General features: G+C 37.0%; 1 protein-coding gene across 4 annotated transcripts in view; it reads left to right on the forward strand.

The window, feature by feature from the left end:
* The window catches only part of SPOPL (speckle type BTB/POZ protein like), a 43566-nt gene that overhangs the window by 4041 nt on the left and 12836 nt on the right, over positions 1–26689 (forward strand). For all 4 annotated transcript variants that reach the window (XR_005882994.1, XM_040971521.1, XM_040971519.1 and 1 more), the window contains exons 2-5: positions 20886–21031; positions 21224–21345; positions 21596–21747; positions 23446–23573. Coding sequence is in view for 3 of the 4 variants with exons in the window: in XM_040971521.1 (XP_040827455.1) it covers positions 20954–21031; positions 21224–21345; positions 21596–21747; positions 23446–23573 (480 nt within the window). In the remaining variant the exon portion in view is untranslated. The remainder of the gene's footprint in view (positions 1–20885; positions 21032–21223; positions 21346–21595; positions 21748–23445; positions 23574–26689) is intronic.

A 26689-nucleotide genomic window follows, 5' to 3' on the forward strand; every position in this document is an offset into this window, starting at 1 on the left:
CAACTCTGGCTATCAAGTAAATAAATAAATAAATCTTTTCTTTTTTTTTTTAATCATGCTTAGACTGAAAGCTGTTGGATGACCTCTGATTATCCAAATGATGGTAACAATTTTAAATTTCTAACTGTTCAGTCTGGTACATACTGGATGTCAGCACACATGGTTCCTTGGGGGAAATGAGATTGGGACAGATCACAGTGACCAAAATTCGTGCTAAGTGTTTTGTACTTAATCCTAAAAGCAGTAGGGACCCATCAGAGATTCTTAAATGGCTGAATACATTGCTTACACTTTTGTATTGAAAACATTACTCTGCGGTTCTCTGGAGGACAAATTGGAGAGAAGCAGAAAGATGAGTTAGCTTTACTTTTCAGGTTACTGTGGTGAAGTTTGTTTTGTTTTAATTCCCAATTAATAACATAATAAAATAGTTTGACAGTGTCAGATTGCTGCAAAAAATTTTTGCAAGTTTTTGTGAACCAGTGTTAGTTTATAGGCCACACTTTGAATAGCATTGAGTCTAATTATCATAGTAATTGAGGCAGAAGATAATCAGATTTTGGTCCAGGATGACAGTGATAGAGTACCTTGAATTGACAGATAATTTGGGAGGTAAAGGTTATATGCTTTGATGTATTAGATTTGAAAGAAGAAATCTATTTCTAGGCTAGTAGTTTAGTTTGATTTTATGGAAGGAGAGCTGTTTTGAGATTTGTTGAACCTGCAAGTGGAATGTACGCGTGGAGCTGGTTAATAGCAGTTGGATATATAGGCCTGGAGCTCAACAACTGTGGATTGAAGATGCATTGGGGAATAGTGAGAACATAGTCTGTACTAAGTGTCTTGAGGGGAAGGATAAGATGGCCTAAGGAGAGACTGTACAGGGAAGATAAGGATACTTACCCCTAGGTGCCTTTACCATTCAAATATTGGGGAAAGGGTACTGAAGAGATAGGAGTACAAACAGGTCCAGTGGATTTGCTTGGCTTATCACTAAAGCCAAGGCAGGGGAATGAAGAGAGGAAGTGGTTAGTTAACTATTTTGAATGCAGCTGAGAAATCAGTTGAGGAATTAAGGTACACATTGGATTCAGTGGCATGGAGAAAATCATGGATGACTCAGTCATCAGTTTATCTATAAACTATTTGATGAGGAGTTTTGTTTTAATCTGGCACAGCTACCATTCTAAATTTAGAATAAAATTATCTATAGCATGAACCGTAACTTCCTTGAGTATGTGCTCATATTTGTTTATTGCCATCTGGATGTTCTATAAAAATTGCAAAAATTTTTTTGTACAGTTCATTCAATTAAGAGGATATTTTAAAAATACTATTTATCAGGCACTCAATTCTGGATATGTGTTTACGACTCAAATTAGGGACAGTGGACAATTAAATATTGTCATTTGATTTATTCAGGTTTCTTGCAAGCATAGAGGTATCAGGAAGACATTTTAAGGAAAATGATAGTTAAGGATAGTTTTTTTTTTTTCATATGGAGTTACACCTTGTTTTATGGGCTTGCTGTTTTGAGTAATATCACCAAATTCATGCAGTCAGCAGGTGTGGAGGTATGTGTTGGATAGCTTAAGAAATTGAAGTGTTTGGTGTTTATTTTCTGAAGTGGTATTTTATTTTTGCTTCTTAGCTAGATATTTTGTGTATTAAAGTTACAGAAACTTTAAACAACTTCTAACAAATACTAAAGTTACATATAATTTGTTTTTTTTTATGGAAGAAAAGTTGTATATACAACTTTTTTCCTCAAGTTTAAGAATTAAAAATAAAGGCCTTGATGAAAGAAAAGGATTGCCTAGGGTCTACTACTAAACCTCAGACGTGTGGTTAGCTGCAGTGCCTTTGGCCTTGGTAGGATAAAAACGGTCCCTTGATACCTCACTCCTCTTTAGATGGTTGTTTTATGTCACAGAGTCTAAAGGTCCCTGCACATTTCTGTTGGATTGTGAACATACTTCATCTGAAGTACACTTTCTAAAGTACACTGTAATTGGGAAAACTTAATTGATACAGTTGAAGTTTCCTAGAAAATAGTGGAATAGAAGGAAGAATGATGTCAAAACAGATCTTAAAAAACAGTACATAAAAGTTCCAGATGGTATCTGCTTTAAGATAAAGGTGGGGGAGATTTCTGTTAAGGTTTTCTGAAGCACATTTTGGAGGAATTGTAGAAGCATGGTTGTATTATTCTCACCTGTGAATTGCTCTTCCTTAATTTTTATGGTGAGAAAAATATCTTTTTGGTATCTTTTAACTTATTTTTTTATCTTCTGTTTTTGCCCTTTTCACAGCTTTTACTTTCATAGGTCAACTCTATACATGTGTAACAACTGTGAATTTTTCTTACTATGTTATAGGCATGTGTTTACAAACCTTTTGTTTATTTGAATATAAGTGTAACTTCTATTTGATATTCTTTAGACTTACATGTGTTCAAAAGCAGGATAGAATAATTATTAGCAGTGTATTCTAAATTGTGGAAGATAAACATGGGAAACAGAATTTCATATAAACCTAGATTTTTAAAAAAATTATTTGAAAGGCAGTTATAGAGAAAGACTTTCCCACTAGCTCGTTGACTCCCCAAATGACTGCAGTTGCCAGGGCTGGGCCAGGCCATAAGCTGGGAGCCCAAAGCTCCTTCCAGATCTCTCATGTGGGTACAGGGGCCAGGTACTATGGCCATGTTCAGTTTTCCTAGGCCCATTAATGGGGTGACTGAATGCAAAGTGGAACCTATGGAATGCATACCAGTGCCCATATGGGATGCTGGGATTGCATGCAGCGGCTTACCCTATTGGGCCACAGTGCCAGCTCCGAAGTTAGCAGATTTTAAAATATTCTCAAATTCAAAACTGCATTCCTTCAGATTGTGGTTGAGATAGATTATGTGTACAACTGAAACTAAAGTATTGAAACTGTTCATCTGTGCATTGTGCATATGCTTGGAATCTGTTGGTTTGCTTTCTTCCTATATTAGCTATGATAAAAATGATTAGGAAAAATAAAAGCAGAGGGCGGGGAAGTGGGCACATAGCCTAACAGTGAAGACATCTGTATGCCATATTAGAGAACCTGCAGTCAGTTCCCACTCCTGGCTCATTTTCTGCAGTGCAGACCCCAGGACAACAGTGATAGCTGAAGCATTCGACTTCCTGACATCCATGTGGGGGAGCTGGTTTGTGCTCTGGCTTCAGCTCAGCCTCTGCCCCCATCGTTATGGGCATTGGTGGGCTCAATCATCTGTCAGGAGTTCTGTCTCTCTCCCTCTCTCCTTCCTTTTTCCCTCCCCTCTTGCCCTGTATAGCTCTCCGAATGTAACCCTCCCTTTCACCAATTCCCTCTCTCTCCTTCCTTGCTTCCTTCCTTCCCTTTTTGTCTCCCTCCTTCCCTCCTCTGCCTCTTAAATAAATTATGTAAAGGAGTCCTACTTTTAATGTAACGAGCATCTGAAAGGTTATAATACACTAAAAAGTAGTATCCAGCCTTAAAAATGCTATTTCAGATTAACAAAAATGATACCATTGTAAGCCTGTTCAGTGAAGCAAATTAAATGTTTTTTTCCTATAAAATGTATCTGTAATCTCTTCTCCATCCTTTCCCAAGTAATTAGCTATAAACTTTTAATTTTTTTTTCAGATTTGTTGATTTCTTACTTGAAAGTTAGAGTCACAGCTACAGAGGGAGGGAAGCACAGGGATCCAGAGAGAGGGTTTCCTTCTGGTGGTTCACTCACCAGTGGCTGCCAGGACCAGAGCAGTGCCAGTCCAAAGTTGGGGGCCAAAAGTTTCCTCCCTGTCTTCCCTGTTCCCAAGACCATGGACCATTTATTGCATTGGCCTGCTGTAACACTGTGCCAGCCCTGGGGTGTTTCATTTTTTTTAATGACACATTATTTTGGTTACTGTGACTTGCAATAAATTTCAAAATGGGTAGTAGTTGTCAGTCATCTGACTTTGTTCTTCAGTCTGAACTTGATTTTTCTGGTTTTTTTTTTTTTTTTTCTCTCTCTGTGAACTTTAGAATCAGTTTGCTGACAAGGTGGAGGAATCCACCATGGGGGGAGGGGTATGGGAGGGGTGGGGGGAATCCCCAGTGCCTATAAAACTGTATCACATAATACAATGTTAACAACAATAAAAAAAAAAAAAGAATCAGTTTGCTGATATCCACAAAATAGCATTGAGATTTTGTTGAATCTGTAGATCAAGTTGAGAAGAAATGAAATAGATGTGTGACAATATATTTAATGTTTCTACCTATGGTATGGAATATTATCCATTAGTTTAATTCTTTGGATTTCAGTCATCAGTGTTGTGATTTCCTTCTGTAGTTCTTACACATATTTTGTTAGATTTTTGTCACACTAAAATTTGATGTTTTCTAAATAATTTGAAAGTACATCTTTTTATTTTAAAATGCTTTCTGTTTGGGTATTTTATCAGTGGTAATTGAACAGACTTGAATCAAGGAATATTTTTTGAACTCTCTTGGAGCATATTTAAATATTGCTGATATATCTGATTTATTTTTGCTGTTGTTAAGCCTCCATCTGCAGTTTTGCATGATGTACATTAGCAGGAAGCTGGATTAGAAGCGGAGCCAGGATTCATATGTGACACCTCATATGGTATGTGGGTGATCAAAGTAGCAACTTGACCAGTCCTAGATTCTCACTTACCAAGTTTGAATTTCAGTTCAAACATACCACTTAATGCATTTTACAATATCTAAGGAATGGTAATACTGAAGCCATTTTTATTTTAAAGGCTTTGTATGCTCACGATTTTGTTAGTTTATCATCAGATTTTTTGTTTTTGTTTTTTAAGATTTGTTTATCTCCATTGGAAAGGCAGATACACAGAGAGAAAGAGAAACAAAGAGAGACATCTGCTGTCCACTGGTTTACTCCCCAAGCGGCTGTAACAGCCGGAACTGATATGATCAGTAGCCAGGAGCAAAGAACTTTGTCCAGGTTTCTCATGTGGATGCAAGATCCCAAAGCCTTGGGTCGTCCTCAGTTGCTTTCCCAGGCCACAAACAGAAAGATGGACAGGAAGTGGATCAGCCAGGATTAGAACCAGAGCCCACATGGGATCCCGGCACATGCACAGTGAGAATCCTAGCCACCATGCCACTGTTCTAGGCCCAGTTTATCATCAAATTTTAAAATATTATTTGTGCTGATAACAAAAACAGATGAATAGCTACCTTGGAGCTTCTTGATTTTTCTCTCATCCCCATGTTTGCCTTATTTGTATTGCCTTTTTAATTTTGGCCTCAATATTACTTATTTACTTCACATTTACTAATTGATCAACTATTAAATGCCAGATCTAGTGTTTATAGTAATGAGTTGGAAGTAGCCTTTGGCGTGGAAAAACTCCTATCTAGGATGTATTACTACTGTCTAGTCGTTAAATACTTAGGCACAGTTCTGGGGATTATATGGGACTCTCTTTGTTTTAGTCCTCATAACTGTCCTACTAGGTTACTAAGTACATGGCAAAGAAGCATGAGCTCTTACAAGATGGAACAGAGATGAAGAGACTGGGCAAGGTAGCAGTGGAAGGGGAGACGTTTGATGTGAACGTTGCATTATATTTAATTCAGACTTCTTAGTCTGAATATTGAAATGTTTTAAAATAGCATGAGGAGAGATTTTTTAAAAGTGACCTAAATTTTAGAGTGCAAAAAGAATGCTATTATGAGCAGTATTTTATATTTCAGAAGAGTAAGACTTGTTCATTGATTTTTATTGTCAACTTTTATTTTAAATTAACTTTTTTTTTTTTTTTAAAGATTTATTTTTATTATTTTTTCATTGGAAAGGCGGATATACAGAGAGGAGAGACAGAGAGGAAGGTCCTCCGTCCGATGATTCACTCCCCAAGTGAGCGCAACGGGCCGATACTATGCCGATCCGAAGCCAGGAGCCTCTTCCGGGTCTCCCACGCGGGTGCAGGTTCCCAAAGCCTTGGGCTGTCCTCGACTGCTTTCCCAGGCCACAGGCAGGGAGCTGGAAGGGAAGCGGGGCTGCCGGGATCAGAACCGGCGCCCATATGGGATCCCGGGCGTGCAAGGCGAGGACCTTTAACCACTTGCGCCACCGCGCCGGGCCCCTAAATTAACTTTTAAAGTGTAACAGACTTTGTGCGACACAAACACATCATCATATACCATATGTTGACTTTTTGCCCCCAAAACATGTTTTTGTGATCCATGTATTCATTTATGTTACATAAAAAGCAGTAGCTTATTCATTTTCAGTGATCTATAGTATTCCACTGTATGATTATATATATGTATGTGCATACATACGTGTATATGTGTATCTGTGTGTATCGTAGCTTTTCTTTTCTTTCGTTGATGAGTGTCTGCATCATTTCCAGTTTGAGCTATTATGTATAGGGCTCTATTAGAAAATTCTTATTTCTGTATATGCTTCTTGACGCACATTCATACATTTCTTTTGGAACATACCTTATGGTATGACCATTGGGTTATGGGTTATGTGTGTGTGTGCTCACTTAGTTCAGTGTGTATTTGTAGTTCAAAAATAGTGGGTTGGTTGTTCAATATATTCTGCGATATTTGCTTGATATTACATTTATTTAGCCATCCCAATAGGTGTAAATTGTTATTACATTTTGAATAGGCTGTTTTCTGAAACAAAAAAAAATCGCTGTTGTATTTTAAAAATCTTTCTTAAAAAGTTTATTTAGATAACATTTCTGGACATTCTAATAGCCCTCATGTGACTAGAGATTATGGCGTGAGCGGACAGTAACCATGAACCTCAGTTTATCTGCACCCTCCCCCTGGGCCCTTCCCTTGCACGCACCAGAGGAAATAAAGACCTGTGCATTCTCATAAAACCCATCAAGTAATTCTGGTTGCTTTGAAAATTGACTAGATCTAGAATGTACAAGAAGTTTAATTTTAATTTAATGAAAATAGGCCAGTCACGAAAATTAGTTTCACAGTGTAGTTTATTGCCTTTCTGGCAAATAGTACTTTTCTGCCTAACCTGCTAAACTTAGGAAAGATTTTAAGATTTTGCAAGCTAGTGAAAAGTTTTGCGGGTCCTTTTATTTTGCTGAGCAAGTCTGACACTGGCCCAAAATTTAATTACACAATGCTGGAATGTCATGTTCTTAGTGAACTGTCTACCCAGTTAGTTTTATTTATTCGTTATTTGATGAGATTTTACTAACCTTGAAAGACAACACTTAGCTACATAATACAGTGTACTTATTTTTCAGAACTTGAGAGTGAAGTTGAGAATTTAAGCCGTATTGTGTGGCTACTGCTGTTTCTGTATGTATTTAATATATGAAAGAACAAGAGATGGAAAGAAAGAAATTTCCCATCTTCTGGTTCACTCTTCATATGCCCTTAATAGCCAGGGCTGGGCCAGGCTTACCGGCAGTAGGCAGAACTCCATCTGCTCTTCCAGTTGAGGGCGAGGGAAAAGTACTTGAGCCATAACCCGCTTTCTGCCGTGGTCCACCTTTTCAGAAACCTGAAGCAGAAGCAGAAGTGGGACCTGAGCTGTTGCCTTGAATGTATGGGACAGTATGGGCTGCTGTCACTCTGAATATGGTCTGTGGGCTTTAGAAATGGCAGCTTAGCTACTGTGCCAACTGCTATCCTGTATGTTGTTTCATGTTTAATTTCTTACTTGTGGAATTTTTTGTTAAGTTTTACAGAAGGGAGTGTTGCTGATCTGTTTATTATCAAATTATGTGGTGAAAACTAAGGTTTTTGACAGGGACCCAAGTCCCAGGACCATCACCCACTGCCTTCCCAGGTGCACTGATAGCAGTAAGCTGGATTGGAAGTGGAGCCATCACTCTGATAGGGGGCATAGGATCACAACCAGCAGTTTAACCCATTGCACCGCAGTGCTTGCTCTTGTCCAACATTTTAACCAGTGTTTCGAGTCTGTTTTATTGCTGCCTGTTACAAAGTAGTTCATGATAATGCAGAGGCTTGAGAGACACTTTTGCTGTGTGTATTCATGTGTAGTAATTGATTTTCACTGGTGATTAGAATCATAGAATTAGTCACTCATCCTAAGAACTTAGATGTCATTCAGGTTTTCCTGTGAAGTTTATTTTGCAAAATATTTATGGAGAAGATAAGAATGAAAGGTAGATGACAGTAATTTCATTTTAGTAAATCCAGTTTAGCCATACGTAATATCATTTCAGAAGAAACTGGATTAAAATACAGGATTCTCCTAACACATTGTTTTTATTTTGAGAAGCAGAGAAGCTAGTTCACATTTCAAATTCCCGGAAGTTTGGATCTCACTCTCAGGTCTCTCTCATTAAACAATTACTTAGCATTGCAGTACTTTAAGGGTTGTGGAATCCAGATCCATGATAGGAAAGTATACATAGCTTTCTACCACCTCGTACTCTAACTGGGAGCAGTTGCTCTTCCTACTGCTTTTCTCCTGGTTTTGCTCAGGACAATGCTAGCTTAGGCCTTTTGTCCTGCATCCTGTTCAGTTCAACATTTGCTTGCAGAGATTTTTTCCTTTTAATTAAAATGGAAACGTATACTGGTGGTTTCTTAATATTCTGACTTCTGCTGTGGTCTGGTTTAGTGATATGGAAATACACATGCACAGTTTTGTCTTTCACTGCTGGTGGAACCTGAAAGGCATTCACTAATTGTATACTTCTGTTTTTCTAACTCTTTCCAGTTAGAGCCTAACCAATACTTTCCCTTAATGACAGTATTGGGGGAGAGGATCACCTTCATGCTTAGAAGTGGGCTATGACTATGAAAAGCTAACTCTATCTTCAAATGGTAGGAGATACATTTGATGCTGCTACCCTTATAGGCCAGTTAGAGTACGTGGACATAGATCATATTCATTGCTGTGACCTACAAGATTCATGAAGCACAAGAAAGACAATAGGTAGAGTCAGTGGGAAATAGCAGGTTATATGAACTAAAGTAGTGACAACTAAAGTATATGAACTAAAGTAGAGCATATGGAATAGCAAAATTTAATAAGCTTTGTGCCATGCTGAAAATGTCCTGACATCTCCACTTGCCAAAGCAGTTACCAGTAGCCACTCATGTAACACTTGAGTCTAGTATCACTGAAGAACTGTATTTCTAATTGTATTTAAGTTAAATTAGCTGCCATATCAGGGAGGGTAATCTGTATGCTCTTCCTATTTTTTATAGCATTTTGTTTTGTTTGTATGCTTTTTGTATTTTTATTGTTATTGTTTTCCATGAGGCAGTTTTGTAGGTATAGGGAATTCACACACACACACACACACACACACAGCTCCCTACCTTCCTCTCTCATTCTCCCCCCACTCCACCATTTCCCTCCACATTGTTACAATAGTATATAGTCCTTCAGCAACAGTCACAGGTCCAACATTCTGCCATTTAACTGTATCATGGCATTGTAAGTATTGGCAATGGTGGGAAATCTTGTATCATACTGTCAAGGAACATTGTAACAATTTCATTGGAATCTTACTTCTATTAAGGATATGCATACTTCAACATAACTTACTTCCTGATATGCTAGTCTCCATGATATAGTTCCTCTATTTGTATATTCATGTTTACCTATATCTATTTATTTTGCATTTTGCATGAATGTTGCATGAATGTTGTCCTTTGGGGGTTTCACTAACTATTTCATTGTTTGGTATGACTTTTGCTTTGGAAAAAAAAACTTTAAAAAGTACATGTTTAATGAAAGCCTGCACTTACAAAGCTGCTGTTTGCTTTTTAAGAAGTTTTTTTACATCACCGAATTCAAATAAAGGAGTAGGTGATTAGGTTGATATGGAACAGGATTTACAAGATAGTTGCAAAAGAAAAAATTAAATGTTAGGCATAGTAGCAGTTGGAGAGAGTTGAAAGTGATGCATTGTGAATTGAGGGTTTAATAAGAAGGAAGTGAAGTCATGATGGAGATCATGATGAAAAATGGGAAGGGGTCAAGGAAATACTACTGATGAGATATTGACTGATGCAAACCATGACAGAATGAGAATAAATTCTATTACAAATAATATGCTAAGGTTTTTTTTTTAAGATTTATTTTTATTATTTTGTTTATTGGAAAGGCGGATATACAGAGAGGAGAGACAGAGAGGAAGATCTTCCATCCAATGATTCACTCCCCAAGTGAGCACAATGGCCTATGCTATACCAGGAGCCTCTTCTGGGTCTCCCATGTGGGTGCAGGGTCCCAAAGATTTGGGCCATCCTCGACTGCTTTCCCGGGCCACAGGCAGGGAGCTGGAAGGGAAGTAGGGCTGCTGGGATAGAACCGGCACCCATATGGGATCCCGGGTGTGCAAGGTGAGGACCTTAACTACTTGCGCCACCGCGCTGGGCCCGCTAAGGTTTTTTTTCAGAGTTGGTTAAACTACTCAAGGCAGTAAGTTCATCTGTGAAAAGATTGCCAACTTACCTAGGTGAAGTCAAGCAGAAAGATCAAGGAACTTTGCTAGTGGCATGCAGTGTTATCCAAGGTGGTGACAGAAACTGGTGGACATTATGGAGGGAGACAAGCGGGAAGACTCAGTGAGGCAGCCTCACTGGAAGAGAGGTATACAGATGATACCAAGGGAGAAGAGAGTAAGGAGGGTAACATTTGACTCATGTAGCTGCCAAACAGCTTTCACAGAAGTATAGAAAAATGGAGCAGAAACAGCAGTGGTGGCTTTGAAAAAAACTGCTTTCACTTTGCTTTGTCTAGATCCTTCACCGATGTGACAACAGGCTGTTAACTGTTTTGGCAGTTCCGTTTCATCTTTCTAAGTTAGGAACTTACCTCTCTGACCTTATCTTTGTAATCTTTGTTTGACTATTACCTGAGATGCTTAGATATTTAACAAATATTTCTTCAGTAAATAGTAGGCAAATACAAAACAATTCCAGTATCCTGGAACAAAGTCTCTTTGAAAAAATAACTTTAATACAAGTTAAAGGAACTGTAATTTTAGCATGTTTGTGTTCAAAAGGGAAATATAGGAAATTATGTATATTGGTAAATGGTAGTTTCTGGCTAGGTTTTTTAATGCTAATTGAAATGTTGAGGGAAAAACTGTTTATTTTTAGATGTTTACAGGAACATATTGCAAAGTTCAAACTTTCACAACATTCACCAATTATTACAATTGTAATTTCCAACATCTGGTTACTTTGCTGTTCCTTTCAATGAAGCATTAGACTTGAAGAATGAATTATGATAGATTGAGCTTGGGGCAAAGTGTGGAAAAAGAAGTCTTTGGCAATTTAAGGTAAAAATTTCTAGCCATCATTAAAAGAAATAAGAAATTGGAAGGCAAAGGGAAATCCATTTCAATTCTGTGTACCTCCTCCTCAAAAAACAAAACAAAACAAAACCCAAAACTGCTAGAGGTAAACTTTAGTCAGATATTTGATGAAATCTTCCCCAAACAGAAGAATTAGGGGAAGTGAGAGAAAGGGAGGAAAATACAGCTCTTATATTTGTTGAATGTTTTAGGACTCAAAAAAGTTTGAGAAATGCCTACTGTTAATAGTAGCAGATCCAGACTTGGAAAATAACCCCTAGGTACTACTTTCTAGGCCATCTCTCCTTATGTGAGTTGGAGTGTACCTCTCTGAAGAAGAGAAAACCAAAGACCAGTAAAGGAAACTAACTCCTTAGGGGTTAGGAAATCTGAATCTTTAGAAAAATTTACTGAATTACTGCATTCTGGTGAGTTTAATATAAGAATTCACTTGTGTATCTACAGCCCAATTAATTTACCAGTCATTTTGATCACCCCAGGAAAATCCTCTGAAAATTTACACAGTAGCAGATATTTTCAACAGAAGTCCTTCGCTAACTGCACCTCTGTATCACTAGCATTAAATGACAGAAATTGGCACAGATAAGCAACACTGAGTTAATGCTGTGGTGCGACTGGTTAAGCCGCCACTTGCAATACGGGCATCCCATAGGGTGTACAGAGTTCTCCGTGTGCAATGCAGCTTCCTGCTAATGTACCTTCAGGAAGATAGTCTTTTGCTGAAGATTACACACGTGCTTGGGTGCCTCTAGGCTCCTGACTACAGCTTGACCCAGCCCTAGCCAGAGTGGTTATTTGAGAAGTGAATCTGTGGATGGAAAGTCTCTCTCCTTGTGCTTCCCTCTCTGTAACTTACCTTTCAAATAAATAAAGCACTGAAATATATTTAAAGAACATTTAAAAAAACTTACATAATGTGAGAGCACCAGAGTTAATTGCTGATTTATTTAGTTGAGGGAGACCCAGCTAAGAAGAGTTTAGAAAGCAGTGAATCATGAGATTTATATTTATATATTAATTATGTCTGTTTGTGTTTCGTGTTAATGCATATAGAACTAATTATTGAGTGTTTTGTATGTGGCAAATACTGTGCTAGATTCCTTTATATTTCCTCAACATAAGAATCATTTGCAACAGTTCACATTTATTATTCCCATTTTATGGATGAGAAAACTTAGTTCCAGAGAAGTTACATAGCTACATAATTGAACCCAACTCTAAAATCAGCAACCAAACTCTTAACCCTGATGATTTTGTTTTCTAGATCAGTCTGTATTACTGAATTACTTTTGAATGCAGTAAATTATATACTCTTTTGTAAATGTTTATTTATATGTCAAATCCAATCAATAGATGGAGTCTTAAGAAATCTCATGGGAAGAACAATCTTTTTTTTTTAATAAAGTTTATTGGAAAAGCTGAGTGGCATTGACAGGAGTGGGGCTAGGTAGAGAAGGAGAAACAGATTTGTATATATATATATAAAATATATATAATATGGATAAAGATATAGATAGATACATCTATCTATAAATAGATATATATAGATAGTACATATGTAGATTTGTTTTTTATTTGAAATATATATATCTTACATATATATAGAGAGAGTGTATATAAATATAGTGAGATTGATTTATTTTTTTGAAAGGCAGTATCACAGAGAGACCAAGTTCTTCCATCTGCTGGTTCACTCTCCAAATAGCTTAGAGGGCCAGGGCTGGGCCACACCAAAGCCAGGGTCCAGGAGCCTCATCCAGGTCTCCACTTGGATGTAGGGACCCAAGGAGTTGGCTTTCTTCCCACTGCTTTCCCACGTGCATTAGCATAGTGCTGGATCAGAGAACAGCCAAGGACTCAGCTGTCTACCTGCATCACAGGCAATCTGATTTTTTTTTTAAGATTTACTTATTTTTATTGGAAAGGCAGATATACAGAGAGGAGGAAAGGCAGAGAGGAAGATCTTCTGTCTGATGATTCACTCCCCAAGTGGCCCCAACGTTTGGAGCTGAACCAATCTGAAGCCAGGAGGTAGGAGCCTCTTCCAGGTCTCCTATGTGGGTCCAGGGTCCCAAGGCTTTGGGCCATCCTCGACTGCTTTCCCAGGCTACAAACAGGTGGCTGGATGGGAAGCAGGGCTGCTGGGATTAGAACCGGCGCTCATACGGCAGGTTCAAGGCAAAGGTTTTAACCACTATGCTATTGCACCGGGTCCAATAATACCTGACTTTTTTTTTTTAGAATGTACATTTTTAAAATTTAATTAATTACATTGCATTATGTGACACAGTTTTATAGGTCTGACTTTTTATAGTAAGCTAATTTTACAGCTTTGTAGATAATGCATCATATAGCACGCACTGTTTTATGTCTGAATGTTCTGTAATATATATGAGATTTACTGATGCAGTCTATTTTAAGATTTGCTGGGGTCCGTGTGGTGGGTGTGGAAGACAGGAAGGTGTGAAGAGTATTGTTCCTTTGCAGGCAGGGCCACAAGGAATTTCCTGCTGTACTGTACGGCAGGGCCCTGCGGGTGTCTCTACAACCACCTGAATGCAGCTTCACCTCCTTTTGCAAGGACACCAGACAACCCCACTGAGATTTCTGTAAACTATTTAGGCATTGTCTGCCTCTGAGGAGTTGGTGTTAACTACCAATGTGAGCTTGGAAGTTGATGTTGCTGATACCATTTTAGCAAAAGGGCCTTTCATTATTGCTGTCTCGGCTGCCCCCTCTGACCAGATGCTAATCAAGGGTGTTAAGTCCCCAGGTATAGTGGGAATCTATTCTTCCCTCTTTTCTTAATATTTTACTCCTTCCTTATTTGATGCATTTCCTTGCTTAACTGATTCAAGACTAAGTTGTAGAATGAGGATTGTAGTAGCAATCTGTTGCTGATTAATATAACTTCCTGGCCTCAGGGTTAGGACAGCTGATATCCTGCTTTAAGGTTAAACAAATGGCAGAATTATCCTTGAAAATACCCACTTGACAATGACTAAAAAGTCTAGCCAGAGTTTGACTGTTTCTGTATAAATAAACGGACAGTTTTCTCGCATTGTCCATTATGTTCCTGGAATTGTAGTGGTCCGTTTCGTTCCTCTTTGCGCCTCATCCATGCACCCTTCTTGAGTTCTGAACTCAGCTGGAGCTGGACTCTGGCAAAGATTGTTCATTCTCATTACATACATTAGTACTGTATCACTGTTTACACATATGTTGTTAGTAGACATTTGACTTGTTTTTCATTTGTGGCCCATCAAAAGTGCTTTTTTGCTTTAGCTTCATAATTATCTAGAATCCAGCTATAAACATTCTTTTATATCTCTGGAGAACATAGGAATTTATTCTATTAGATTTACATATACTTTGAAGTGAAATTGGTTGTAACATTCTTCTGTTGTTAATAGATATTAAGCACAGTTTTCACAGTGCTTATAATTAATACTCTATTGTAATTTTAAAGAGGCAGTTCTTCTATCAACACATACTTAACCATTTTTGTTTTAGCCATTCTATTATAATAGTGGTATCATGTTGTTACTTTTTTTTTAAAGATTTATTTTTATTATTATTATCATTTTTTTTATTGGAAAGGCGGATATACAGAGAGGAGAGACAGAGAGGAAGATCTTCCGTCCAATGATTTACTCCCCAAGTGAGCCCAACGGGCCGATACTATGCTGATCCAAAGCCAGGAGCCTCTTCCGGGTCTCCCACGTGGGTGCAGGGTCCCAAAGCTTTGGGCCGTCCTGGACTGCTTTCCCGGGCCACAGGCAGGGAGCTGGAAAGGAAGTGGGGCTGCCGGGATTAGAACCGGCGCCCATATGGGATCCCGGGCGTGCAAGGCGAGGACCTTTAACCACTTGCGCCACCGCGCTGGGCCCCATGTTGTTACTTTTAAGGTGTTTGATGACTAAAAAACGTGGACATCTTTTTTTTGTTTTGTCTTGTGTTTATATTAAATTTTTGGTCATTTTTTTACTGCAAGATTACTTGCATTTCAAACACTAATATATAGAATTTCTCTGCATATTTGGGGAAAAAACTTTGGATTCCGGTATTACAGATGACCTCTTGTATCTATGTCCTATTTAAGGCTATTTGTCTCCTCTACAGTTATGAAAGTATTTTCCTATTCCCTTCTCTCAAAGCTTTATTTCTTTACTTTTGTATTTATAACTGGAATGTGCCTGGCATCGATTATTACTTATGGTGTGAACTAGGGTCAAGATAATTGCTTCCCATATGACTTATTTAGCACCATTTATTAAGTCTGTCTTCTGTATAATTTTTACCTTTGTCATAAGTAAAGTGATGCTAATCTGTGTATGTGTATGTTTCTAGATTGTATTTTGCATCAGTATTAATGAGTCTTAATTGCTATATTTTAAATTGCCTTCTTGCACTCAAGTCTTTCGTCTTTGTTTTCTTCAAGGTTTTGTTTTTTCTTGTAAATTGTAGAATTACATCATCAATGTCCCAGAAAAAGCTCCACTGGGATCCTTAAAATTGTTAGATTGCATTTATGTGTCACTGTGGGAGGAACTGAGGTCCTTATATCACTGAATACTGCAATTTCTACTTCACAAAGGTGGTATGTCCTTCATTACCTCAGCTTCTCTTTACTTTCTCTCAGTATTGGTTCGTGGCTGCAGAGATTGTAACGTTAGATTTACCTCTTAAGTGATTTTTTTTTTCTTTTTTCTTAATTTCAGTTTTTAATTAGTTTTTTTTTTTTTAGCAGATTCAATGATTTGTAGATAAAGTTCTAAGAACATAGTGATATTCTCTTCCTCCCTAGAAATAGGTTTTTAAGTTATACTATGGAATCTTGAAAAAAAGTTCTAAAGATATATTTGTTGATTTATTTGAAAAGTGGAGTAGTGATAGGCAATGAGAAGTATCCTTTGCCTGCTGGTTCACTTACCAAGATGTCAAAAGGCGATGAAGACGCCAGAAACCTGGAATTCCATCTGAGTCTCCTTTGTGTGACCCAAGTGTTTGGGCCATCATCTCTGCATTCACAGGCACATTAACAGGATGCTGGATCCAAAGTGGGTATCTGGGACTTGAAGCAGCATTCCATGGAATGCCATCATTGAATGCTTTGGCGTAACACTACACAGTGGTTGCCCCTACAATTTTTAGTTTCGGGTCTTTCCTAACTTACTGAAATTTAGTGCATTTTTGCCTGTTGAATCTGTTGAGTCACATAACTTAGTTGTCACACCTTACAGTATTGTATTTGTTCTTTTAATCAGTATGATAACTGGAATGCTTAGTCTACCCAAAGATAACCTCCTAATGTTTACATACATGTCCTGGCAGCGTTACCAGTGCAATGCCAAAGTGCATCTTGGTGCACCAATCTGCCAATCTTTCTTCAGTTACTCACTGTACCTCTGTTAACTGTGCTATTTGTAAAAGTGAGATCTTTTCAGGCACATTTTACACACAGACACACGCCCATACACACAGCATTTCTTAAAAAACATTATACTAGGTGAGGATGTGGGGAAAAGGGAACCCTACTCCACTGCTGGTGGGCTTGCAGGTTTGTACAGCCTCTATGGAAATCAGTCTGGAGAACACTCAAACAACTCAAAATCTGCATACCATAGCACTCCCAGGAATGTATCAAAACACCTGTTACACGAGAAACCAACATGTACCCCTGTGTTCATCACAGCACAATCAATAATCACAAAAACTTGGAAGCAACTGAAATGCCCATCAACAGAAGACTGGATAAGAAAGCTGTGGTTCATTTACTCCATGGAATACTACTCAGCTATTTAAAAAAGTGAAATGCAGTTTTTTGTGGCCAAATGGGCCCAACTGGAAACCATCATGCTAAGGGAATTAAGCCAACCCCAAAAGTTTAGATACCACATGTTTGCCTTAATTTAAAATGAAATGATGTCAGTCCGAAAAACAGTACCTGTAAACTGTAATATTATTCCAACCCCTAACAGCCTGTATCTCATGCAATAAGACATTGTGATATAACCAATGAATGTACAATCCATGGATTGTTTTTCTGTCAGAGTCACTGACAGCAGTATTGGACAGGACCCTCTCGTGTGTGACTAGAAATTTTCTAACCAGATAACTCTAATAGTCAGTCATTCCTTTTTTAGTACTTTAATTTAATTTACTGTGACTTTACTTAAGAGAAACATCCAGTTCATATGTCTACTCCTGCTTCCCTGCACAGTTCTGTAGACAGCAAGAATGATTTTAACAGCCTGAAGATAGCAAAATTAGCCAGAAGCTATGCTGATAGAGGGATTGGACTTGATTTGGAACTGAAGGAAATTGAATTAAGCCAAATAAATTAGGATTTATTGGCTAAAAGTAGATAAGTCAGTTTGAATGGAAGAGGGTACCCTATAGCTTTGCTAGCTAGGCTTTAAACACAAAAATTGAAAAATCAACAGAGACCCCAGCAACCACACTTATTACTGATTTTAACCATTGTGACTACAACTGCACGGTGTCTTTTCAAATAAAAGTAAATAGGGCCCAGCGCGGTGGCGCAAGTGGTTAAAGGTCCCTCGCCTTGCACGCCCGGGATCCCATATGGGCGCCGGTTCTAATCCCGGCAGCCCCGCTTCCCTTCCAGCTCCCTGCCTGTGGGCCGGGAAAGCAGTCGAGGACAGCCCAAAGCTTTGGGAACCTGCACCCGCGTGGGAGACCCGGAAGAGGCTCCTGGCTTTGGATCGGCATAGTATCGGCCCGTTGGGCTCACTTGGGGAGTGAATCATCGGATGGAAGATCTTCCTCTCTGTCTCTCCTCTCTGTATATCCGCCTTTCCAATGAAAAAATAATAAAAAAATAAATCTTTAAAAAAAAAAAAAAAGAAAGTAATTCAAAATGCAGACAGTTGGAAGTACTAAAGATCATAATCTATTTTTTTAATGTAGAAACAAGGAATTCTTGTTCAGAGTAGATAAATGTCGTTATCTTCAAAAGCCTATTTACTTTCTTTCTTCCCCTGTATTTTTCTTCACCTTTCCTTAAGTGCTCATTATTGGTTTACCAGGTTTAAACTTAGAAATGTAATTCAACTTTTACAGTTATTTTACTTATTTGGAAGGCGGAGACTGAGAGAGCATTCTAGAGAGCCTTTCAACTGGATCACTCCCCAGCTTCCTCAGGGCTTGGGCAGGGCTGGCCACACTGAAGCTGGGAGTTGGAAACTCCGTCCCTGTTTCCTGCGTGGTTGGTAGGGACCCATATATTTGAGCCATCACCTGTTACCTCTTAGAATGTTTTTTACTGGAAGCTAGAGTTAGGAGTAGAGGTAGGATTCGAACTTAGACACAAGTGGAACATTAACGATTCAGAATGTCTGCTTCTGGGTAGCAGGACCTTTAAATGCTTCTCAGAATATTCTCAGTTTTGCGACTAGCATTGTGGTGCAGTCAGCTAAACTGCTACTTGCAACACCAGAATCCCAAATCAGTGTTCTGTTCCCTGTTGCTCCTTTTCCAACCTAGCTCCCTGTAATGTGCCTTGGAAGGTGGCATGGGTGGCTCAAAAGAGCAGCAGGAGGTGGCCCAAGTGCTTGGGTCACATTACCTTACAGGATTTTTATATGGCATTTAGATGTCATTATTTACCTAATCGTAAAGAATTTGTTTTAAAATTGTTCCATAGGGAGCCGGTGCTTTGGCGTAGCAAGCTAATCCTATGCCTATAGAGTCAGCCTCATGTATGGGTGCCAGTTCCAATCCTGTCTGCTCCATATCTGATCCATCTCCCTAGTTGTTAATGACCTGGGAAAACAGCAATGGATGGCCCAAGGCTTTGGCCGCAAGCCCAAGTTGGGGGAACCAGAAGATTCTCCTGGCTTCCAGCTTCAGACCAGCCCAGCTCTGGCTGTAGTGGACATTTGGGGAATGAACTCACAGATGAAAAATATCTCTGTCTCTCCCTCTCTCTGTAACTTTAACTTTTAAAGTTAAATAAGTAAGTCTTAGCAGCAACAAAGAAAAATTGTTTTATATGAGTGTTTTCTGATGTTTCATTTGTCATTGTTGAAAACTAACTCTTTACTCCCTCAAAATTACTGTTCTTGTCCCTGTCTTTCCCATCTTAGCATATAACATTGCCACCCTCCAAGTTGCTCAGGTCTTGAGGTAGGACCTGTCCTTGACTTCTCCTTTCTTCTGTTTCAATCCTGTTATATAACTAAATTTGTAATCACAAATTCTATTGACTCTAAAGTATTTTGTTTTTCAGTCAGTGGATAATTTTCTCCATCTCTGCTGGCATATTATGTTTTGTCATTGTTATCTCTCATCATAGTATTCTTTTTTAAGATTTATTTATTTGTATTATTAATACAATAGCCTAATTTCGTTTTATTGCTTTTATTTTTCCCTATATTTATTTCCTGAAAGCTGTCATTCTGATCTTACCACCATCTGATTATACTGTTTTCTCCTTACTTAAAGTCAGTGACATCAGTCAAACATGCTCGTTTCTTCCTGAAGTGTTACTCCAATTTTCTCCTGCTTTGGGGCACTTGCACTTGCTATTCTTTTACCTACTCTACAGACATTTTTCCTTGACTTGTCTTTGCTGTTATTATGTTTCAATCCTCATCTCACATATTCTCTTCAGAGAAGCCTTAACTGATTACCCTATCTAAAGCAGTCTCCCTCCTGTCTAGTTGAAGAATTTGTGGTCATTGAATAGCAATGACTCCAACCTCTTGTTTGCTTTTTATTTAACTTATTACAATTTCTAACTTTGCTCAGTTTGTTTCACTAACATGTATGGTGAAACTGAAGAACATAAGTAGGAATACACTCTTGAAATTCCATTGCCCCTTTACAAAGTACACTACTGATATAACTCTCGTTTATGAACTTCCCATGTTACAAGATAGTATCATCTGCTTACTAATAGGCTGGCCATATTATGGGTTAATTATGCATTATACATCAAAATAGATATGGTAAGAACAGTACTTGGGAAGGAAATGTATAATGTTATACTTCTCCACAGGAAGCACTTTGTTGTCTCACCAGTTTGAGGCAGATGTAGACTTGAGTGCAAAACTGTGTCACTCTTACCTATGGTATCAAAATCCATGCTTTACTTGTTGAATACTTCTGACAGATGAATAAATAATATTATATTTCTGACTTTGCAGTCTGTCTTTCCTTATTGAATATACTAATCATTGATAAGGAAGTTAAATCACATTGCTATTCAATTTTCATGAATAATCGTGCTTTGAAATTAGATTATTTGTTGATTCATGATAAATTGGAAAATATGCTTTGACAAAATAATGTCTTAAATTTTGTTTAGATTTTAAGTGTGATGAATTTGCCTGTTGTTTATTTATTTATTGGTTTAATTTCTTTACAATTATTTGAAATCCTCACAGATTCTCCCACAATCCAGCTTGAGACAGTAATTGTTTCATGATGGTTTAAAATTTGAGTTCCCATAATTACTGGACCAATCAATTGAGTTTATCTGTAAATTGCTTCTTTTCTTTGTAGGTGCAATACTCAACTGTGAGATATTATATAAATCCCCAAAAAAAATTAGAATAAAAATAAAAGTGGCAATGTCTCGAGAACCAACCCCACCTCTGCCTGGAGAAATGTCTACTGGTCCAATAGCAGAAAGCTGGTGTTACACACAGGTACACACTGTTTAAGTTTCTTACTCTAAGTCAATTTAAAACTTTACTGTTTGATTTTGAGAATAGTACTGAGAAACACTATGACATAGTTATGGGGTTAGAAGAATAGAGCATAGGATGTTGTATAATGTGTGTTAAGTTAAAAGCATAGATTCGTAATTTTTTGTAATCGTGGTTTTCTGAATTCCTTAGGTTAAAGTAGTAAAATTTTCCTACATGTGGACCATTAATAACTTCAGTTTTTGTCGGGAAGAAATGGGTGAAGTGTTAAAAAGTTCAACATTCTCATCTGGCCCAAATGACAAAATGAAATGGTAAGATTCTTTTGTTTTTTGGTGTGATCATAATCTATTTATGGCTTTGTTTTATTCTTCCTGAAATAAAGTGTAATTTTTGAGTAGCTTGGTATAAGCTACTAATATAATGGAGAATTGTAAAGAACTGTGGGGAGGTTGGCAGGAGTATTGTTGGTGATAATAATTGACAAATGATTTTGGTATTGCCTCTTTGTTTGAATGCTTCAAGTATTATATTACTCCAAGTGAGCCTATTGTTTTATTTTAGGTGCCTGAGGGTAAATCCAAAGGGATTAGATGATGAAAGTAAAGACTACTTGTCCTTATATTTGCTTTTAGTCAGCTGCCCCAAAAGTGAAGTTCGAGCAAAATTCAAATTTTCCCTTCTGAACGCTAAAAGGGAAGAAACAAAAGCAATGGGTAAGTGACTTGCAAACTGAGTGAAGAAGTCTCTGTGTAACTGCATACTGTGACTTCTGCACCTTTACCTAGAAAAAATTTGGCATTTTCCCCCACTAAAATCTAAGTTAAGTTTTAGCCTAACCTAAAACTTTTAATTTAATTTCAATGTAGGACTATCATTGTTTTATGAAATCTTAGGTATCATCAGACACATAAAAGTAGTTTAGAAAAGCATTAAAATTTAATCTTGTTTGGAAATGGCATTCACTTGTCATTTGGAAAATAGCACAGGGTACTTCATTTATGCCTGGCCTGTACAATAGGAATTAAATATTTCTCTTCTTCTTTTCCCTTTTTGCTGTGACATAAAATCTGAACAACAGTTGAAGAAGCTGGAATGCCTTGTTACTTTTATCACTAAAACTTTCAAGCAGTGAACTGAGCATTGAAGCAAAATCAGTTTTTTCTTAGTTTCAGTGCTGATTAAATTTGACCCAATATATTTAGCCAACTTTTAAATGCTATAGTCTGGAACTTCTGAATAGAAGAATAACCACAGGAAATATAGAGTATGCAGAAAAATACTGTATGAATTGTCATGTTAAATATCAGATATTTTTCTAAATGTGAATTCCAGTAGTTTTATTACCAAAAAACCTCCACATGTTGTTAATTATGCTTAAATGCCAAAATAATCTATTTCTTCATATTTTCTGTCATTTGAAATATCTGAATATTTTCTTTAGATTTATTACTGATTTTCTACCTCCAGTTTGTGTAACAGACAATTTTTCTAGTGGATTATAACTTATTTGATAGTATATAACTGTTCTATGGTACCTGAGCCATTTGACATTATTATTATTATTATTTGAGAAATAAGGATACTGAAAGTAGTTCATCAGATATTTTATTTTGGTGTAAGACTTTTGAAATCGATTTATAGATTTTTCATAACTTGATGTTCTTTGATCTTTTTTGAAAATTTCATTTAGTTATCAAATCTTTGGGTAATTGTGTTGAAAATGTCTCTTAAATTCTTAATGACATTGTTCTAGGACCAAGGTGACTATTTCTAGACCAGGAGTGTTAAAGGACTTTCTTTAACCTTTTCACTAGTTAGAGGATTATTTTGTAGCTTAGTAAAATTAATGGGATGAGTGTCTCAGGACATATCCTAATAGATGCTTTGATTGTTTAGGATGTTTTTAAAGGGAACAGAAAATAAAGAAGTACATTACTCTCACCTTAGATTCTCACATTAGTTGATGATTAGGTTATTTATGCCCACATAATTTGAAACAATCTCATTGTCTTTTAATGCCTAGATTATTAAAAACAAACAAAAAAAAACCCTTCCTGGTGAGTAATATTAATATCAACTTTGTTTCAAACAATTTCATTTCCTTTTAGGGCCTAGATTATTAAGAAAAAAGAAAAAAACACTCTTCCCTATCCTTTGGATTAGATTGGACCTTTCTACTTAGTGACCCAAAAGTCTGAAATTGAGCTCATTGCTGGTGTTCTAAATTTGAATAGTGATACGAATAACTTAGTTTTACCTGCCATAACTCATAGCATTTTATTTATGAACACAAATATCTATAATTTTGAGAGATACAGTAGCTAGTTTTTACATATTTCACATAATTGTTATTAAAAAACATGTCTCTTAAATATTTGTTTTATTTAAATTTCTGTTCTGTTTTTCACCAGAAAGCCAAAGAGCATATCGATTTGTGCAAGGGAAGGACTGGGGGTTTAAAAAATTCATTAGAAGGGATTTTTTGCTCGATGAAGCCAATGGTCTTTTACCAGATGACAAGCTTACATTATTTTGTGAGGTGGGTATATTTTTGCTGTAAGTAACGTTATGATTTTGTTTAGTGATATAATGCAAATATAAGCTGGATTAATCCTGGATATACTTTAAAAATTTTGCAATTTGTATTTAATGTTGCAGTATCTTTGCTAAATATTTGACCAGAAAAAGCTGATTGTATTGTCTCATAAATCAATACATTGGTGCCCTCAGAAAAACTATCCCCTCTCTACCTGAAAATTAGATGCAGAGTTACACTTCGGTGAGTTGAATCCTTCATCTTGAGGGCTGCACATGATCAGATGAACATTTCTAAATAGCTTCTTATTTTTAGGTAACTTTGACATAGATGATTAGTATACTTTTTAATTTCAGGTTACTCATACTAAATAGTATTGCTCAAGTTTGCCAGTTTGAGCTTAAAAGTACCTGAATAAGATTGGGAGGTTTGTTGATTATTGAAGCTATTGGATTGTCAGATAGGTATTGACAGTGTGAAAAATCTCATGTGTTTAAAATATTCCCACATCTGTTGATAAGTTTATGTGGCAGATTTACATACATCAAAGGCTATATTGTGGAATTAGTGATCTTGTCAATAATTTACACTTATCATTTGTCCTAATTTGTGGATTGGATTTGCTTCTAAATTATTATCATTATCAAGTTTATCTATTTGAAGTTTTGAGATTTGTTCTTGCCATGAATTCAAGGCGTGTGTCATGTTAACAATCTTGCTTATAAAGAAAACACATTGTTAACAGTTTCAAATATTCAAGATAGTTGAGAATGTGCATAGGAAGTGTTTATGTTCAGGTAAACTCAATATCAAATGTATTTGATAAGTTTTTGAGGACTGAAGAACAGTGGGAGAAGGATGAATTCTAAAGTGCTAAATTAGTTTTAAGCTCTGTATAGGAAATACGTTAAATAACAAAACAAAACAAAAAATGTCATGGCACGATTATGGACTAATTGTATATCATATTTTTCAGAAGAATAACTGAAACTGAAATAGAACTCAGAGGGCTTTATACTGCACCTTATTTTTGTTTAGACCAATAAAATAAATTGTATTAGGAGTCTTATAAATATGACTGAGTGATAAAGCACATAGTAAAAGTCTCTTGAGCAGAAGTTACCATTAAATACTTTGAGAAAACAAAGACTAAAGCATATAAACAGCCAGGTAATCCAAATAGTAATCAAAATAGATAAATTTACAGTATTAAAAGATTGACATTCTTAATGTAGAATTTTTCAGAATTTTAACACTGTTAATTTTAGATTCCAACATGTTAATTTTAAAAGATGTTGTATTAAATTTTTAGAAATGTAACATCCTAAAGGTTAACCCAGTTTTGGGCCCAGCACAGTAGCCTAGTGACTAAAGTCCTTGCCTTGCATGCACTGGGGATCCCATATGGGTGCACTGGTTCATGTCCCAGCTGCTCTGCTCCCCATCCAGCTCCCTGCCTGTGGCCCGGGAAAGCAGTGGAGGATGACCCAAAGCCTTGAGACCCTGCATCTGCATGGGAGACCCAGAATGGGCTCCTGGCTTTGGATCAGCTCAGCTCTGGCTGTTAATGCCACTTGGGGAGTGAACCAGTGGAAGGAAAATCTTTGTCTCTCCTCTTCTCTGTATATCTGCTTTTCTCATAAAAATGAGTCAATTTTAAAATAAATAAACAAATAAATTTAGAAAGTGTAATTCAATATTTAAAAAAAAGTTAACCCAGTTTTAAATTCACTACAGCTAATTTTTTTTCTCTTTTTTAGAATGCAATAAAATATACAAATATTTTGATAGTGTAAAATACTGGAACCTAGACCTAACTGAGAAATTCAGAATTGAGGCTGAAATTAATTCTAAAATTTCTTTTTAGAATTGTTTCTGAAGTGTGCTTGGGATCTAGATTCTGCATACTAGTGACCCCTTTGAAATAAGCTCACTGATATATCCACTTTTAGGTTGGCATTGGTCAGATCCACTTTTGGACCTTGAAATATCTTTGAGTATTTCACTTTGGGCACTGTATTCAATGTAGATGGGCAAAATCTTTTAAGTTAACTGTCGTGATGCCCTCCATCCTTTCTGGCACCCCTCTCACAATGCCCTTCCTTCTACAGCATCCCAGCACTGCTTGCACAAGAGGAGGAAGCACTGCCCTCCCTAAAGAACTGCCTCCTCTCCCTCCCCTGCAAGTGGTGCTGTAGACAGGTAAGGCAGTCGATGCTACCCCAAGTGCAAGTCCGCTTAGTCTTGCACATTCTAAACAGTGCTTCCAGGGACCCGAGGCAGATAATGTTTGCTGGCAGTGTAAGCCACACTGCCTCCTCTTTCCCTGTGAGATACAGAAAGCAAGAACTACAGAGTATCTAGGAAAATTTAAAACCTGATTAGATAACTTTAGTTGTTGAAATCCAACAGATTTTAAGTACTACAGTAGTACACAGGCAGACTCAGACTATTCCAAGTGAAATATTTCTGTACAGATAATACATGTTTTTCTGTTAAACTAAGACATTGTAGAGGATGCGACTTTTTTCTACTCCTAAATGTAAAATTAATTACTGTGGTTAAAAATTGATTACCATATTTTATTTCTGGATGTTTAAAAAAGATGAAACTTTTAGTTGAAAGTGAAAAAGTGTAAGATCTACTTCTATAGGTGACAAAATGAAATTGGACTATTAAACATTTCTTACTAGGAACCAGTGTAGAGACAGTCTATAGTTGTTAAATGTAGCAACATTGTAATGCTATAGAGCTTTAGGGATTCCTAGCTGTAAGAGTTAGTTTGGAAAATTTAGATTTTTGCAAGTTGGAAACAGATGTCACTTAGTTTCCATATATAGGAGTTTTTCAGGATAGTCACAAGATTTATTAGATCCCTGACGCGTTCTTCGTCAGTCTGAATTACACTGGTATTATTATTACTAGACTGAGTGAAAAACAAGTTTGGAAAGGAATGTGAAATAAAATTGAGGTCTTGCTTTTTAATTTTTGATTAATGTACTATATGTTTTTTGTGTGAAAGAACAAATTGAAAGATTTTCAGCCTTTTTCCTGAGTTTCTGAATTCTAGGTTCCATTCAATAAAATATATTAAGTGTTCATTACCTATATTTGAATAT

This window comes from Ochotona curzoniae, unplaced genomic scaffold (genome assembly GCF_017591425.1).
Source record: "Ochotona curzoniae isolate NIBS_2020 unplaced genomic scaffold, NIBS_Ocur_1.0 contig_2210, whole genome shotgun sequence".
NCBI classification, from domain to species: Eukaryota; Metazoa; Chordata; class Mammalia; order Lagomorpha; family Ochotonidae; genus Ochotona; species Ochotona curzoniae.